Here is an 18,489-nt window from a genome sequence, read left to right as displayed (position 1 = left end):
CACATAATGTCTAAGTGGTACTCGTATAAAATCAAGCAACTAAAAGTTTATTACTTTTTTGCACAGCAAAAAAGGTTACCAGGTTTTTAAATTTTATAAAATTTATTAATTTATAAAATTGTTTTAGTTTTAATTTATAAATATTGTATTAATTTACTAAAAAAAACTATTTAGTTCTTTTTTATTAAATCCTTTAAAGTTTTAAAAAAAGTTTTAATTTTTCCTCTGGCCTCCCTTATTTCTTTTTTCCTTAAGGGTAGCAGAGTGTGTAAATTTAAAGTGTATAAAATTTATAATATTTATAATTCTATATATACATATGTATATATGTTTATTAAATGCAATAAAACTCATAAATAATTATTACACATAGCAACTTAACTTTATACAAAAAACACCAGTAGCAATAACTATTATTAATTTTTTAAAAATATTATTTGAATGTAAAATACTTTTATTATTTCTCTCTAATTTCTACTTACACTTAAATAAATTTAATCATTTATTTATACAGAGTTAATTCACAAAATTTTTTTGAATTGTAGCATACTTTTAGGTTTTGTTGGAAAATTTGTAATTTGATATTAATTATAGTAATAATTTCTAATTATGAAGAAATTTAGGTACAATGAGAGTTCTAGTTCAGTTCTTGTTCAGTTCTAGTTCAGTTCTAGTTCAGTTCTAGTTCAGTTCTAGTTCAGTTCTAGTTCAGTTCTAGTTCAGTTCTAGTTCAGTTCTAGTTCAGTTCTAGTTCAGTTCTAGTTCAGTTCTAGTTCAGTTCTAGTTCAGTTCTAGTTCAGTTCTATTTCAGTTCTAGTTCAGTTCTAGTTCAGTTCTAGTTCAGTTCTAGTTCAGTTCTACTTCAGCTATTGTTAAGGGTTTTATATATTTCAAAGTATAGTTTTAGTAGCTACTATAGAAATTATATGTAAAGTAGTTTATACTTTACATATAATAACGGTGCCTAGTTCAGTTATTGTTAGAGATTTTATATATTTAAAAGTATAGTTTTAGGAGCTACTTTAGAAATTATATGTAAAGTATAAGCTACGGTACCTCCGGTTGTTAAGTAAGTGGTCTTCTAGTCTGTTAACCTGGAGTTCATGAGTTCGATTCCCACGAGGGATTCTATAAGATAACTAAGTAAAGAAAGAGATGGTCGTGATATTTATATAAGCAATTTTTATACCAATGTTTTTTTTTGAGTATTAAACCTCTTCAAATTATTTATTTACTCCCTTATTCACAAACAACATTATTATTTTATAAACGGTTTATAAAATAGATTTTGTATGGAAATTTTGTTTTATAAATCTTTTATAAAATAAAAATTTTGTTTGTGAATAAGGAGTTTAAAATATATGATAAACCTTAATTAGTTTAGTTTCTTCAAGCCTACAACATTTTAAATGTAACTTTTTCTCACCTTTAACTGAATTCTATTTCCATTTAATTCTAAATTTTAATAAATTATATATTTTCTTCATGTTTTGAAAACATTTATACATATTTGTCTAGAATTTTAGTTAAATGTTATCAAGAAATAAAATAAATTGAATTTTCGACAATTTAATAAACTTAACAGACATAAGGGTCTGAGTAGAAAAAAACCCATCAAACATGAAATAATCTAATAACAGAGAATTCACAGATTTAATATTTAAAAGAAAATTTAATTAGAAAATTCTGATAAAAAATTTTAAAGTTGTTACTATAGAGAAAGTATGTTTGATTCTCATAGGACTGTTTCACCACAATGGACTTAGGAGCTTGGAAAAAGATTGCTTCACAGAAAGTTTTAGTTTTCAAAGCAATCTTTAGGTATAGCTACAGTTTTATACTTTTAAATTAAAACCTAATGTTTGTTGGGTTTACCTTAACAACTGCACACATGTTTTCACATAAATTTCTACACACTTATGTTTATGTAGTTTAGTTATTTACGTTTATAATCGAAAATAAAATCCAAATAATTAATATTAAAGTAATTGTAGAAAACAGAATTTGTTTATGACAATTTCTAAATGATGGTTTCAGGCTAAACACATATTCTTTTGGTCTAATAAATATGTGTGTTTTTTGCATACTTATACAATATAACCTCAATGCTTTGCAATAAACACTTGCAAAATTTACAATTTAAATGTCAGAATAGGAGTTTTGTTACCGAAAATTACTACAAGTGCCACTTATATTATTTATTACTTGTCTTATATTAAGTTCATTAATTTTATGTTTAAATATGGCAAATTGTGGTTTTTGGTTTTGAAATTTTTGAATATTTTTATATTTTAAGATAGAGATAAAGTAATGAACTAGTAAGAATAAATAAGAAATATCTAAATAAAAGCCCCTAAAAATATGTTTTAATTTTCTTTAGAAATTACTTAAGAAGCTATGAATTCCCTTATAAATTTTATTTTTATCTTGTTATAAAAATATTTCTTGTCTTATTTCTCTTTTATTTTTGCGTAGTTAAGCCATCAACACTATCTATTTTATTATCATTTCAAACAGACAGACAGACAGAAAGACAAACAAGCAGATAGTCAGAGAGACAAACATGCAAACTATAAGAGAACCAGTTATTTGTAAAAGTAATTTAATCTTTTTAATTGAAAGTGTTTTTTATTTAATTTATAAGTGTGTGCGTGCATCAGAAAGGGAAAAAGAAAAGTAAATGCATGTATGGGTGGGTGTAAATGTTGCTGACTTTATTTAGTATGATTACAATGTGTCGGGTATCTTGTACATCATCTTATGTTTGCCTCATATTTTTGTTCCCTTTCTCTCTCTCTCTTTCTAAAAAAAAAACTATTTGCCAAGTGCAAATCCTTAAGGAACTGACTGCCATTGCATGATGACTTAAACAGCATCGAGTAACGTTTTTTTTTTCTTTTGGTTTGGTTTTGTTGTAAACCATCAAGCGATTGCGTTGAAAATTCAGTTTAAAAAAGTTTATTTTTTTGCAAACAATATAAAGAGGAAAATTGCTTGATTTGTGGGAGGAGGGGGAGAAAAATATAAATAAAAACATTTCAAAATATTTCAATTTCTTTTATGACAGTTTATGTCTCTTTTTGTGCTTATTTATTCTCAAGTGAGTTTATTTCTTTAGCTTTGGGTTTGAGGCTCGTGGGTTTTATGTTTACAAAAAAATGCTACTAGTATAATGTTGTTATTGTTGTTGTTTTTAAAGTAAAACAAAAATTACTTTAATTAAAACTCATTAATCTTAATAATGTACAAACTTTTTTATTTAATTCTTTTTTTTCAGCATTAACATTATATTAACATAATTAATTAGTAAAGCTAAAACATTTTTTCAACTTTTAACCCTTAACCAGTATTTTAAATTTAAAACTAATATTAGAGAAGTTTTTATTATATTTTGTTAATGACAAAAGAACACTAACAATATTTTATCAAGCACTACATTAACATGGACAATTTTGTTCCCTACGTACCGGCTAAGGGTTAAATAAATCACATATATAAAAAGGATTATTATCACTACCATATTCTGCACTTTTCCTCAGGATGCATATTATTCCCCGGACGACATTTATAAACATCAGCAAATTCCATAAAGTTGCCCAAAACATTATTAACTCTCTCCCGATGACTGGCATGTAAATGTATTTGTGTGCTATCACTACTGCTATTGCCACACCAAGTTTGAGCGTAGCTAAGGAAAAACAACTTCAAATCTTCCTGACCGAAAGACTCATCCATTTCACTTTCTAAAAACGTTTCCAAAGCTAAACGTAAACCCTCAGAATCTGCTATATTTTCATTGATTGTAACATGACCATTATCATAACGTTCATTAAGATAACAGTTGGATCTAACGCCAAACTTAATGATGGCCTTAACGCCCCAAGCATTGGCCACATTGCCCAATTTGTCATAATTCAAGCCATCATAGTCAAAACCATGCAGTATCTCATGAGCCAATATATAGGCCAAACCACCATAGATTTTGGCTGGTTTTAAACACTGGTTATATAAAGGTGTCTGCAAGATACCCAAAGGTATTTCAATGGCATTCTTCTTTAAGCGATAATAGGCATTAACATCCAAAGGTCCATAGGATTGGTATCTATACAAAGAAGTTAAAGAATGTTTTGTTTCCAGTTTTATGGAACTTGCCTCCTTTACCATATGTGGTATGGTTTTGTTAAGCTGTTGCGTGGTCTTCCATTTAGATAAATTTATTAAATTAACATCATAGTTATCTCCCATTACAAATTGCTCACTCGTGCTTAATTCCAACGTGGGTAAGAGTAATTTCATGGCTCTCAATTTCTCTCTGCTCAAGATCTTGGTGGCTGGATCTCTTTCAAATACCACTGAACTATTTAAAAGCTTTTCAAATTGCTGCTTAAGATTATCAAAGATTTTGTTTAAATGCTGCTCGGTTTGCTGCAAAAATTCTTCAGCATTACCATGACGCAGTTGCAGAAACAAATGAGACAATTCCGAAGGCATGAAATCATTTAGTTGCATTAGACATTCCTCTTTTTGCTTGATAAAACTATACTCTTCATGCAGATTAACTTGAAAATTGGCCAGGAATTGCACCAAAAAGTATTTGGCTATAATCTCAGCACTAGATTTTGTAAGGAAATGAGACAAATGTCTTAAATACTGCTTATCAGCCACTATTAGTAGAGAGTCTTGATAGTTAGCAGGTAGTTTAAAATTCTGCATTAAAGTATTGAAGTATTTCAAAAGATCTATATCAGGTATTTCAGCAGCCAAAGAAGTTAAAGATTGAGGCTCTTTTAAAACCACCGAACGTTCATTATTGACCAAATCCATCAGCGATTTTTCAAATTCTATAATTTCCTCAGCAATTTGATTGGCTTTTCTTACACGAACACCTAAATCCATCATTAATAGTTTTATATAACGCTTGTAAAGAAATTCTGATTCCTCATCCACTTTTGTATCCGATTGTCGAGCTTTAAGCAGCTCAAAAGAGGGAGGCATTATATAGAATATTAATTGTTGAGAATTTTGCCAATTGGGTTGTATTTTACTGCTCATCAAAGCCTGGGCACCATATCTACGCATTTCTGCTGACACTTGTTCCCAATTGAATAATTTATCCACATTATTTTCACTAAAGTTTCTCTGCAAAATGGGCCAATTGCTGGTGATATTTTTTAAAATATCTGTATACACCCGTATGGCTTGTTCATCTTGAGCTTTAGATTTAAAAGCTCTTTTATCGAGACAAGATTTATAAAAAGTGGCTACTCCCTTAGCGGTGTCATTAATATGCCTGCCTTTTTCCACATCCTCAAAATACTGCAACAGCAAATATTTATTGGCTGCCTTAATGGTGGACAATGTATCCGTGGGTTTGGCAAATCTCAGCTGTGAAGGTGGACGCCAATTACCGCATGCATATGTCCAAAAGTCATCACAAGGTTTTTCATATACATCAACATATTGATCTGATTGTATTTGTATATTTGACCAAAATGCAGAGTCACATTGTGGCTGGTCAACTGAACGTTTAGCTTTAATGATTTTTACAAAGATTATTAGAAGGGCGTAGAGTAAAATTTGTATTGGCTGTAGACGCGTTTTGAACAACATCACGACGTTACGAATTGATTAAAACAACTGATTGAATTTAAGTTTTTATTTTGCAAAGTCTAAAGAGAATAATTAGTTTACATATTTTTAACAAAAATATTAAAACTGATAAGACTTTATAGGGAATCAAAGATGAGCAATTTAAATAGAATCTATAATATGTTATTGAATCTCTTGTTATAAAATGTTCTATGCTCTTTTGATTTTATTTTAAAAGAATAATTTTTTTATATTGAAATTTATAGATAAGCGGTAAAGTAAAATTGTTGTTGTTGCTATTGTTGTGGTGTTCTGTTTTATAAATTAAAAATTTATTCAAGTTCTCTTATAAATTTTAGAAAAAAAAATGAAAACAAAAACATGTCAACAGCATCTATAAAGGTTTGCAAAAAAGAGTTGCCAAGTCTTGAAAAATTTACATAAACAATATAGAAATTTTGGTTTTTTTTTTTAAATCCAACTATAAACGCTTTATATTAACTCTCTTTAAAATATATTTTATATTTTTTATAAATTTTAAACTCAAGTTTTCAGTATAATATTTCTTTGGTCACCCTAACTTTCGACTTTTAAAAATCAAATTTATGTATGTATAAAGTCTTTAAACGTATGTATGTATTTATTTTTAACCCTTTAGTTTTACAAGGAGTTAATGAATCCTTACATAATGCTCGCTTATTTGGGAAAATAAAAGGACGATTGCTTTCTGTTTGTATTGTAAAGAGTACAAAAGTTTCATTGGATCAAGTATATAGCTTTTAAATCCCATGTTATTTTTATACAATTTTTATTGTCTTATATAACGGGAAGTAAATAAACACTTTTGTGACCCTAGATAATCTAGAGAGGTAACTAGAAACATGTTCCCTTATATTCCTTAACAAGTATAAGTTATCTGCTGCAGATAATACCACGAGTTATTGGCCAAAACAAAGAACTGCAGGGTACTAAAATATGACAATATATAAACCTGTATCCATGCATGTGTGCTTGTGCTTTAGAGTTAAAACATATTGTTTGCTTAAATTGTTTGAGGTTTCCTATATGGTTTTTGTGTGTTTATTGTTTTCTGTTTTATTGTTGTATGATGCTTTAGCCAAAGTCTTTATAAAGTTGGTCAGTAACTAGTTCAAGTTTGTTGTTTTTTCTTTTCTTTTCTTTTTTTGTTGCAAACTGCTGTTGTAGTAGTTTTTGTATTAGTTTTTTTTCTGGTTTTTTGTTATAGAAACCAAATATTGTTGCTGTATGTTATGAAAACTGTCAATTAATTTTTGAGAATCCTATAAAAACACATGTTTAATTTCCTTAAATGTCACAGGACCATGAAAAAGGACAATTTATATATAGAAGTTGTGATAGTTTAGGGACAGTTTTTTTTATAGTTTTTTTTTTAATTTTTTGGTAATAATTTATTAAGGATAGTATTCAAAGAGTATTTTTTATAATTTGTTTATAACTGTAAAATTAAAAATGCATAAAAGGTACATTTTATAAAAAACGATTTTTACACAAGTAATTTGAAACTATTAGCGAACAGCAGGATCTATCAACTTGCCCCGTTCAAATACTGTTCTATACGGGCTATACGTCCTATCACACAAGATTATGTGAAATTATATTCATTTTTTTGGCTAACATTAAAACAAAAAATATATTTCTTTAAATTTAATACAAAAAATTAACGCAAGTTAAGAAATGTTATTTTCTAACCATTTTTTTAAGTTTTTAACTTTCTGAATTTAAAATAGAGATAAGTAATTAAAAATTAAACGACAATTGACAACTTCCAAAAATTTTTTTCAATATTAGTATATATTTATAAAAAGTATAATGCTGTTAATTTAAATTGCTACTTTTTACCCATTTTTTTTTTTGTGACCATCACCACTGCCCTTTCAAACGTAAATAATTTTTCTTAAGTTTTCTTTACGTATTACACTTATACTTTGACAAAAGAAGCATAACTGGAAATGCAAACTGAAAATTGTGTAAGAAAAGAAATTAACAAAATGCTTAGTTGGATTAAACTGGCAGGAAATAAAAAGTTGGGGACATTTTTTGAAGAGGGTTTAAAACTAGTAATATACTTTCTTTTCAAGTTTAAGTATTAAGAAAATAAGCTTTATGGTAGCTTTAATAGAGATTTAACTTAATATGTTTAATTTAAAGGGGTAATCTATAGTGTAACCAAGCGTATACTTAATATTTATTGTTTGAATTTCAATTAATATTAAGTATACGCCAAGGTAGTAAAGTTTGAAAATGGTTAAAAAACAGTTAGTTTACAAGCAATTGAGGGAGGATTTGGAACACAATCTCCACGTTAGGGGTATTTTATAATAAAATAAATTAAAATTTTGTATGCTTGAATTTTTTACTATTTCCCTATTACAAACAATCACATAAACTCTTTAAATGTTAAAACAAACTACTATTTATTGTTTGCATTACAAAAATCATATCATATCCTGTTATATTTGTACAAGCTGATACAAAATTGCTCCTTAAATTATATTAAACTCTAGCTGATGTTAAAATTGTAAGTCATATCCTTTTGTTACATTATACACGACGACGTTCTACACATTTTCTATTAAAATTGCAAAAGAAATGCAAACAAAAAGGCATACACACATAAAAAATGTGAAAAAATAGTGCTAGTAAAATATACATACATACTTTCAATTTTATAAGACTGCAACAACAATATCATACTTTCAAGATTGTGTGATTCTTAGTATACATATTCAAACTTAAATAAATTAAAAGAAACAGAATGAAGAAACATTACCTGTAGATACCTTAAGCGAGATTCTAAAGGTATAAGTATAAAGCCTTCTTTCTAGTTTGTAGCGTTAGTCCTGGAATGTAGAAAGAAAAGAAAAATACATGAAAATAAAATCTTGTGTAGACAAAATCACGGCACTTTACTAACATATAGACACTTAAAGTTATAATGTATACAAATATACATGCATTCATCCTTTCAAATATATACATACATATAAACAATTTTTTATCTCTTGGAGTACAAAAGAAAGAGAAAAAAACAGACTTAAGCCTGTATTGTTGTATTCAGCCTAAGTATACATATGTGTTAGCAACAGTTTGTTTGTATTGTGTGTTTGTTCGTGTGAAGGACTGATATGAAAGAAAGGAGTGTGTGTGTATATATGTAAGTTAGTAATAAGCTTAGTATGCTTCTATAAGCCAATTTGCGTACACACTTGCACACATGTTTACATGTTTTTATATCTATGTATTGGCATACTTTGCGTGTTTAATGGACTTTTTTTTTGGTTTGTAGGTTTATAACCAAAATTTTTTTAGCTTTAGTTCTAGAAAGCCTAGATATGTATTATTTTATTAGATTTTTGTTGTTATTTCTCTTATTTTTCGTTTGCTAATAAATTCATTTATTGCTAAAAAAAACTCTGAACTTGAAATACATTTTAAATATTTATAACAGATTATTTTTCATAATTTTATTAAAAGTAAATAGGATTTATACACAGCATTATATTTACAAAGGTGTTTGATTAATAAATTTATGATAAAGGTTCATGCATTCGACATTATTATTAAATTGATTAAAAATTTATTATTTTAAAGTGATTTTGCTTAAAATAAGTTGTTTTCTAACAGACTGAAATATGGCTTGAAATTTTGGATAATTTTTAAATTATCTCTAATTATTTTATTCTTATCCTTAACTCTTACAATTATCATAAACTTTATTCTTATCCTTAACTCTCACAATCATCATAAATTGTTTCTTTTCTTTTTGCTGTCATTGTATTTTTGTGTCACATAGTTTTATAATTTATTTAAACTTTTAATTCTTAAAAGATACATATTTCTTTATTAAAAACATATAAGAAAATATAGGTGGTCATAAGGGTTTATTAGTTATCCTACATGTGCTATAAGAAGGAACAAACTTTTTTCTAAAAAAGGGTTTACTTATATGGGACCCGGAGCCAGATGTGAAAATATTCTTCTCAAATTATATTGCTACACTAATATTTATTGCAATTTTAGAGAGATCATTTCTATGGGGTTTTTGTGAAGTCATTGATGAATTTAATTCAAAATCAATAGTACTTAAAATGGCTTTTGGACGAACCCTAATATGCGTTACAAACTTTAACACAGACGTATAATACCGTACCCACTACAATAATGTAGAATTTTAAAACTATATAAAATAAGTTCGTAATCATGCATAGAGTTTCGCATAACACAAAGAAGGACCTAATAGACAAATTTTTAAAGACCGAAAAAATTTAAAATGTGGCAAAACCCTGAGCTTTAAACAAAGATATCTGAAAATAAAAAGGAAGATACGTTAGATATTAAGCATTTATTTTAAAGCTGGAAGAATCGACTTTCAGATAGTGAAGTTTTTTTTCAAACTTCATTGCATGATCTCTCGAATTCCAGATGTAATTGCGATTCCCTAATAAAACACTTCTAGTTAGGACCTTTTACATTTCAGCATTAGATAAAAATACATAATAACAAATAATCGTTCTACTTGTTCCTTCTCATGAGTATGCATCATGACGCTAATTAATACCCATGGCGAATGATTTAGTTTCCATTCATATCATTTGTCTAAATTATTTTCATTTAACATGCTAAAGACGAGTTGATGGAAATAATGACGATGATGATGACGACAACAACAGACATAGAGGAATAGTGTTGTTGTTTTTTTTTTTCAACATTTATGTTTTATAAGGCGGAAGTAGGAAATGCAAATAAATGTAGACTAAAAAGGGATTTGAAAAAAGAGAACAAAAGCTAGTTATTTTTATTGTTAATGGAGCTATAGTGTAATAAATTTAGATACTTTTTTGTGGTATGTAAAGAATTAATGACGGAATTTAAAAATAAAATCTACAAGAAATGTTTAAACCTAATTTTACTGTATTTAGAAAATATACTTTATATATTCACTTATTTACATGTAAATTTAAAAATATATTTTTAGGTATAAAAAGAAAAGAAAATTGGTCACATTGTAGGGTTAAGTTTGTTGTTTTTAATTTTATTTAGTTGGCAATTGACGTCTTTAATCTTTTATTTTTTCATAACAATTACTTATTAAATGCCTGCTTTACATTTACTAACAAAAGAGTAGAAGAAACAACAAAACATACTTAATACACATACATTTTACTACAGCTTAATTATAATAAGTATTTATAATTTTTATAATAAAACAAATCCCTTGTAACATGTTTTAAAATGTTTTTTTTTTTTTGCCAAGTACAGGCATGTTTCAGTTATTTTAATTGTAAGAAAAATGAAAACGAGTAGACTTTTTTGATTAAGAAAAGTGAAAAAAGTAAAAAAAGAAAGAAAGGAAAAAACCCATAAAACATGTTGTTATTAAGATTAAATGAGCACTTTTACAAAAGTTTTTTTTTTACATTTTGTAAAGAAAATTCAACATCAAAAGCTTTAAAGGAAATGGAAAAATTAAGTATAAAACAGCAGAAGAAAAAAGAATTAAAAAAAATAAAAAAAATAACGTAGAAAAATTGTAAAATATCTTATAGAAGAAAATATAATTAAACAAAATTATATTTATTTAACAAGATTTTAAGTAACTTATAAAGCTACACACTCTATGAAAAATACAAAATCCTTATGTAAGTGTAACGAGAGTAAAGTGTTAATTTCTTGTGTAAAACTTGCTTAATTTAAAATTTAATTGCCTGTTTAATTGGAGTACATAGAGAGAAAAGGATTCATTTACATACAGCTTTATGCAAGTGCTGCTTGTATGTAGAAGAGGTTTTTTTTCTAATAATTCTAGCTAAAATATGAAAAGAAATCCTATTAGAAGAAAATTATATTATTTAAATAAAAAACAAAAAAAAAAGAAGAAAACTTAACAGGAAAAGTTAACACAATATATATACATACATGCACATATTGTTACATATGCATATATTGTTTAAAAAAACTATTTTTCAAACACAAGTTAACATACGTTTATATGTATTAACAGTATAGTATATAAAACCTGCTCCTTGCAGTTGGATTTTCTTGGTTGTTGTCTTTTTTTCCTATAAATATTTTATTTTTTCTATAGTAAGTATTTTTCTGTACAAAAACTAAACTTTAAACCTTTAGTTTTTTATCTAATGCCGGTTGTTGTTTTATTTTGCCAAATAATACCAGCAACTCAAAACACCCAATGTCTAAATCAAGTGTTATATTTGAAACATACGCTGTTTTTTATATGTATGTATATGTTTCCCAAAAATTTCCACACATTTTTACTCGAGTATTATGTACTTAATAATATAGTGTAGTTCGTTTATACTTCATATAACTAAAAACTATTTTTTTTTTCTTCAGGAACACTACACCAAATAAGTGGGTATACTACTTACACAAAGATGTTTAAAAAAGTGAAGAATATAATACAGATTTTATTTAAAAATTAGTCCAGACTAATAGACAATACTAAAGTCTAGATCTAACTCACGATTTAAGTCGACAATTTAGTTAAAACTCTAGACTAGGATTCAGTATAGACTAAAGTCAATACTGTAGTCTAGACTATAGTAAATAATGTAATCAAGCTATAAAATAGTCCATATTCGAGTCAAGGCTTTTATTTCAGTCAAAACTATTTCTTAGACTATAGGCCTGTCTATAGTTAATTCTTCAAATTAAGACCAATACTAGTCCACACTGTTGTCAATGCTATAGTCAAGACTGTTAATACAATAGTCTAGACTATACCAGACTGCAGTCAATTGTAAAGCCAAGACTATATTCAAGATTTAGTTAGTACTATAGTCAAGACTAAAGCCAAGACTATAGGAAATACGCAGATTATAGGCAAAACTATAGACCAGGTTAAAGTTCATACTATAGTCCAGACTATTTATCAAAGCTTTATAAAACAAATTTTGTATGAAATGTATTAACCTTTGATTAATTGCTATGAATAAAGTCTTATGGATATTACAGGATGTATAAGAAGCGTGACAATCGAATGTAAAATACACACTACAATTTTCTTCACAACGCACCCACAACACTAGTAAGAGCTTAAAAAAATGGCAGTAATAAAAAAACAAACAATAACATGCAGCGGTAACTGAACAAAAAAAGAAACGGAAATGTTAATAAAGTTTTCTGGGTATAAAACTCACCTACATATGTACCTATGTCTGTGTAAATGTATATTAACTCTCTATTTAGCGGGATACCAAACAACCTCCCTCCTTCTCCTTTTACAACACCAGCTAACACTAGCAAAGCTTACAGTGAGTGACGCACAACAAATTACACGCTTTCACACACCATACACTAAACAATAAGTAGAACGTGCAACACCGTAAACAACTACATATATACACACACACAAACACAAATTTATAAAATATTTAGTTGTACTGAGTTCTAAAACAATAGACGGTGAAATATTTTATGCATGGGATTTTATCTGGCAGTTCTGCCTTTATTCTTTCCTTTTCTATTACAATTTTTTTTTTGTTTTTTACTTTTATAGTTTTGTGGTGTAGTTGTAGTTGCTGCGGTGTTGCAACATTATCGCTGTATACCTTTAAGGTGTAAACTGGCAATATGTTTTGTGCTGGTTTAGCCATAAATAAGTGAAGAGTTGGGCATACAGAGGAAAAATTACAAATGATTTTGAATTTGCAGCTTAAACAAATTAATTTCCTTTTCTGAAGGAATCTTAGAAAATGGGAGAAAGGGCATAAAGGGAAGGTGTGACAACTTTTAAAGGTCTTTTCGAACTAGTAAAAGCTAGATGTACATAAGTTATCTAGATTTAAACGAATATCTTTTATGTTAAAAGAATTCTTATTTAATAACACCTAGAAATGTATATCCTTTCGTTAGCAACACTTCCCCTTTACTTGCAAAATATTCAGCTGCTTCTTGAGTTTTGCATTCATCCATTTAAACATTTAGTTATTTATTTTTTATTCTCTTAGTATTTTTGTACTTAAACATGTTATTACTGGCGTTTAAGTATAAAATGACTCATATCCGTTGTAAAATAAGAAAATTGAAAAAACCCAGATGCAACTATAATTTTCTACTCAAAATTTAACTCGCAAAACTATTACGCATTGTAAACACATGACCTGAATTTAAGGGATTAATAATGATTTAAAATATGTTTTTTTCTCTTGCAGCCAAATACGTGAAGGCATTATACGTTGCATTTTGGCTACTGACATGGCACGGCACAATGAGATCTTAACCCAATTTAAGGAAATTACGCCTGTGTTCGACTATTCCAATCGCGCTCATATTAATTTAGTAAGTTATGAGACTTAAATTTAAGAAAAGAAAACATGTATCTAAAATATTATCTCTTTCATTCTATAGCTTTGCATGATTCTCATTAAAGTAGCGGATATTTCAAATGAGGCTCGTCCCATGGATGTCGCCGAACCTTGGTTGGATCGTTTACTGCAGGAGTTTTTTGCCCAAAGTGCGGCCGAGAAATCAGAAGGTCTACCCGTTACACCCTTTATGGATCCCGACAAGGTTAGCCGGCCTGGTTCGCAAGTTCGTTTTATAGGCTTAGTGCTATTGCCGCTATTTGAAGCATTGGGTGAACTAGTGCCCGAACTGATCGATTTTATTATAGTTCCTGTACGTGTAGCTCTAGACTATTATAGGTAATATAAATACAGATCATAATTTGCAACTTAAAAATTAAAATTTCCTTATTTTTCATAGACGTTTAAATGATGCTCAAAACAAGTCGCGCAAATCGGTGGCCGATAGTAACTCAGCCGTGGCTTCCGAGAATACTAGTGGCGGTTCTGATGCTAATGCCGCTTCTACTAGCACTACCGGTGGTTCGTCTGGTGGTGGGGGTACTAATGTCGGTACTTCGGGTACTGGCAACTCTGGCGGCAGTATTTCACCCCAAATGCCACGTTCTCAATCGGGCATTAGTGTGAAGTCCCGCCGGAGTATACCCTCCCAAAAATCAGCCTCACGTACTTCGGTAGATGAGCCTGGTGGCATGCCAGCAGAATTACACGATTTACCCGAGGGCAGTGAGAGTGGTGATTCCGAGACTGCCACAGAAGTAGATGTAAGTTAAACTGTTCCGGCATAAACAACATTTACTGATTCTTAGTTTTTTGTTTGGCAGGTGGCCGAGAAAACTTCCAAGTTTAAGGTAGATACGGAAGGCACCAGCAATCGTTCCAAATCATCCGCCTCACGTAAATCGTCGCGAGAGAAACGACCCTCCATGATTGGAGAAATGTGCAGCAGTGGCAGTGGGCAAAGAATACGCAACTCTTATGGCAACATACATGGCTACCACTCCAATCGCAGCAATTTTGGCTCTAATCGAGCCGTTAGCCTAGATCAATATAGCACAAATAATCGTCGTTTGTCGGATGGTTTGCAACAGGTCATTTCCGATAGTAATGTCTTTTATAATCGCCATAATCGCGGCAGTTTAGAGGTGTCCTCAGTCAATTGTCGTGTGGTAGAGGATATGAACATGAATGCCACTGGAATTGTTACAGTTTCTCAAGCCTCGGCCATAGCTACGGGTCGAGGGGGAATTGGTTCGTTGCAGCTAAATACTTCCCAAATTGTGCCAAATAGTGAAGGTGCCAGCACCAGTACTGTAACCTCACTACATGCAACCACCGCTGCTAGCCAAGTGGTTGCATCACACTCTACAGCCAACACCACTGCCCCAGTCACTCAACAAAACATCATGTGCATTACGTCTTTCTCCAATGGCAACATATCTCCTACGCAGCTGCCACAGTCGCGCCAGCACTGTTGTGCCGCTGCGGCGGCGGCTGCAGCAGCCGCTGTAGGCAATAATGGTCAAAATGGTGTGGGCTCTAGTGCCACAGATAATCCCGCCGCTTCTAAGAGTTCGTGGAAAGCACGTCTTAAGCAATTCTCGGACTATTTTAGTTTTTCTTTCGACAAGAATTCCAAACGTTTTAGCAGCACACGCAGCAGTCCTTGTTCGGTACGCAATAACAATGGCGGCCATGGCAGTATAGTGGACACCAGCACCACTTATATAGATCCGTTAACGGGTAAACCAACCGCCATGTGTTGCACAATCTCCAATAATTTGCAATCACCCGGTCTAAGGCAGAAACATGTTTCCCACCAACAAGAAATAATATCTGCAGGGCGTCATCGAGCTTATAGTCTGGATGTGCCCTGTAATCGCAGCAATCCGCGCTATAGCAGTAGCAGTGGCGGCGGTGGCGACAGCAGTCGCAAGTCTTCACGCCACGATGGCACAGCCACTGGGGATGAAAACAATAGCAACAATACGCTTCACAGTAGTAGTGGGGCTGGTAGTGATATGCCCACCTGTATGCCACCACCCATACGCATTGGCAGTGTAGATGCCAGCGATACTATATTAATAGGTACTGGCGGACTAACGACAGCTTTAACACCTGCAAATCTAGTGGAGGCTGAACCCAGTTTAAGTATTGATTTGGGTATGCCCAGTAATTCATCGTCGGCCGAACCGCCGAAAATTTGACAACGCGGGAGCTCAGAGACGACCACAAACTCCTCGAATGGAGCCTTTGCAGCACTGCTGCAGCAGCAACAACAAGAACACCGTCTGCCGTCGGTGACTGCAGCAACAACGGGCGTACAAACGTCCAGCTGCAATGTCTCCTCATCAATATCGATGACAATGTGGTCGGCTTTGGGCCAAAGATTAAGCGCTTTGGTGTGTCACTGTTGTGAGCGGAAATTGCCAGAGCCGGAAAATGTGTAAAACAATGATAATGATGATGATGGAGAAGACAATGACGATAATGATGACAACATCAATAATGAAGCCAATAATATACAAATAAAATAAACATGATCCATTTGCATTTTTTAGCTAACATACAGCAAAAATAAAATATCATCAAGATCATTCATTTTAGCCAACTCCCAATAGTAGAGTAAAAAAAAGAATGTAATACACATATTAAAACAATTTTTAGTCAATCCTTTTAAAGAATAATTTAAAGCCTTTAAAGGATGAAAAAGTATAAAAATAAAAATATGAAAAAGTTTTTAGTAAATCAAACACAATCCATTACAAATTCAATACAATCCTATAATGTATGTTGTAAATAAGTTTTATTATAAATTGTAGTCAATGTGGTATTAAAGAAAATAATAATTAATATAACTAAACTAAATAATCCTAGATATTATGAAAATTACACATTTTTTACACACATAGACACACTCACATCACATTTACAATCTGTAAAAAAACCTCCCAAAATGTAGTTATTTTTTATTGTAGTTTGAATTTTATTTGTTTATAAACATAAAATTGTGCAATTTATTTAGATTTATTTTAGTTTATGTACATGTAAATGTAATAAGAAGACCAGTCCTTTTTATTTAGTTTTAATTTCATATTATTATTTTTATTTTTTATTAATTTAATAAATAAACCTTATTGCATTTTTGTGTGTAAGTTAAATTTAGTAAGATTTAAAAAAAAAAAGAAATTATTCATATTGCAACTGATATCAAATCTTAACGATATTAAAAATAAACTTGAAAAGTCCTACAAACAAGTTAAATTTTTGTGTGATTTTATTTTTGGAGATTTTTATGAGTTTTTTTTTTTGAAAATGTGGAAAGATTTTTTTAAAAAATCTTTTGAGTTGGAAGATTGCTGGACATGTATTTCTTTCATTTTTAATTTTATTTTTTTTTTTTTTTTGCAATGTACAGAACCTGCATTACATCAAAAAATTAAATTCGACTCTGCTAAACATTACTTATACCCAGATTCCTCTATATCAGTTACAAACAAGCGCACAAATTGAATTTTAGAAATATTAATAATTTTTTTTATTTAACATTTGTTTTTTTATTTAATTATCTTTTTGCAAAGCATGTTGTTTTATAATTTTGTTGTATATTTTTTATATTTTTAAAACAAATCATTGATTCACATTTTATACGGCAAACTAACTGGCTTTTCCGGTGACAACATGAAAAACCGTAAAACGAAATTTTAAATAAAATAATTGAAACTTTACTAATACTTAATTAAAAAAAAATTAAATGAAAATTTTTACCAAGCTGGAACTTGGTTGCTGTAAAACCTAAATACCACCTTAAAAATAAAGTAATTTTTGTCTCTTTAATATTTAATAAAAAAGGTGTTTAAAAAAATATATAAATAATAAAAGTTATTAAAACGTATGTGCAAATCTAATTAATTATTAAAATATTATTAACAAAAATAAAACATTAAATGTCTTTATTAGATGTAAAAGTAGTTAGAACATAAAAACTTTTCGTTTAAAAAGAAAATAAAAAGAAAATAAGACGATTTAAAGATAAATCTTTAAAATATAAATTAATTAAAATTAACTAAAAAAAGAAAAACTAGAAATATTAACTAAATAACAAAGTTAAACCCTTATATTTTACAAAACTATTTTTTTGGTTAAATTAAAATATTAATTTTTTTCTGGTTTAAACTAAAGACTAAAAGACTTAAAGCTTGAATTTATTCATATATGACAAAGTAAAAGAGAGATATAACAATTTAAAAAATTCATAAATGTATAAAAATATTAAATTATAAACCATAAAATAGAGTTGTATTTAAAATTTCTAAACATTTTCAAGTTGCTAAGGTTTGTTTAAAATCTTCTAAATAGTTTTTTTTTACAAAAAATGCAATTCTATTAATGATACTAGCGTCAGTCAATTACATCACTTTTACCCTTAAATTTCCCAATTTAAAAAAATACAAAAACCTAAAACTTCATTTGTAATTTAAAAATTGCATTAAAAATTTAAATATGTATAAGTGAGAAAAAAAATACAAAA

At 29.3% G+C, this 18,489-nt stretch overlaps 2 protein-coding genes across 2 annotated transcripts in view; one reads left to right on the top strand and one right to left on the bottom strand.

Moving 5' to 3' along the window:
- Window positions 1–17,966, top strand: part of LOC111683756 (high affinity cGMP-specific 3',5'-cyclic phosphodiesterase 9A) — a 110,416-nt gene extending 92,450 nt beyond the window's left edge. Inside the window, exons 8-11 of the mRNA XM_046946022.1 lie at window positions 13,806–13,932; window positions 14,002–14,297; window positions 14,359–14,722; window positions 14,783–17,966. Of these exons, the coding sequence (XP_046801978.1) occupies window positions 13,806–13,932; window positions 14,002–14,297; window positions 14,359–14,722; window positions 14,783–16,165 (2,170 nt within the window). The 3' untranslated portion in view covers window positions 16,166–17,966. The remainder of the gene's footprint in view (window positions 1–13,805; window positions 13,933–14,001; window positions 14,298–14,358; window positions 14,723–14,782) is intronic.
- Window positions 3,275–5,649, bottom strand: LOC124418747 (neprilysin-3). The gene has a single exon (XM_046946023.1). It carries the CDS (start codon window positions 5,608–5,610, stop codon window positions 3,514–3,516), a length of 2,097 nt encoding a protein of 698 aa, XP_046801979.1. The 5' UTR covers window positions 5,611–5,649; the 3' UTR covers window positions 3,275–3,513.
- Window positions 17,967–18,489: the final 523 nt, after the last annotated feature.

The sequence above is a fragment of the Lucilia cuprina genome, chromosome 3 (assembly GCF_022045245.1).
Source record: "Lucilia cuprina isolate Lc7/37 chromosome 3, ASM2204524v1, whole genome shotgun sequence".
Classification (NCBI taxonomy): Eukaryota; Metazoa; Arthropoda; class Insecta; order Diptera; family Calliphoridae; genus Lucilia; species Lucilia cuprina.
Note: the sequence above shows the minus strand (reverse complement) of the source record. Positions and strands in the feature narration are given on the sequence as shown.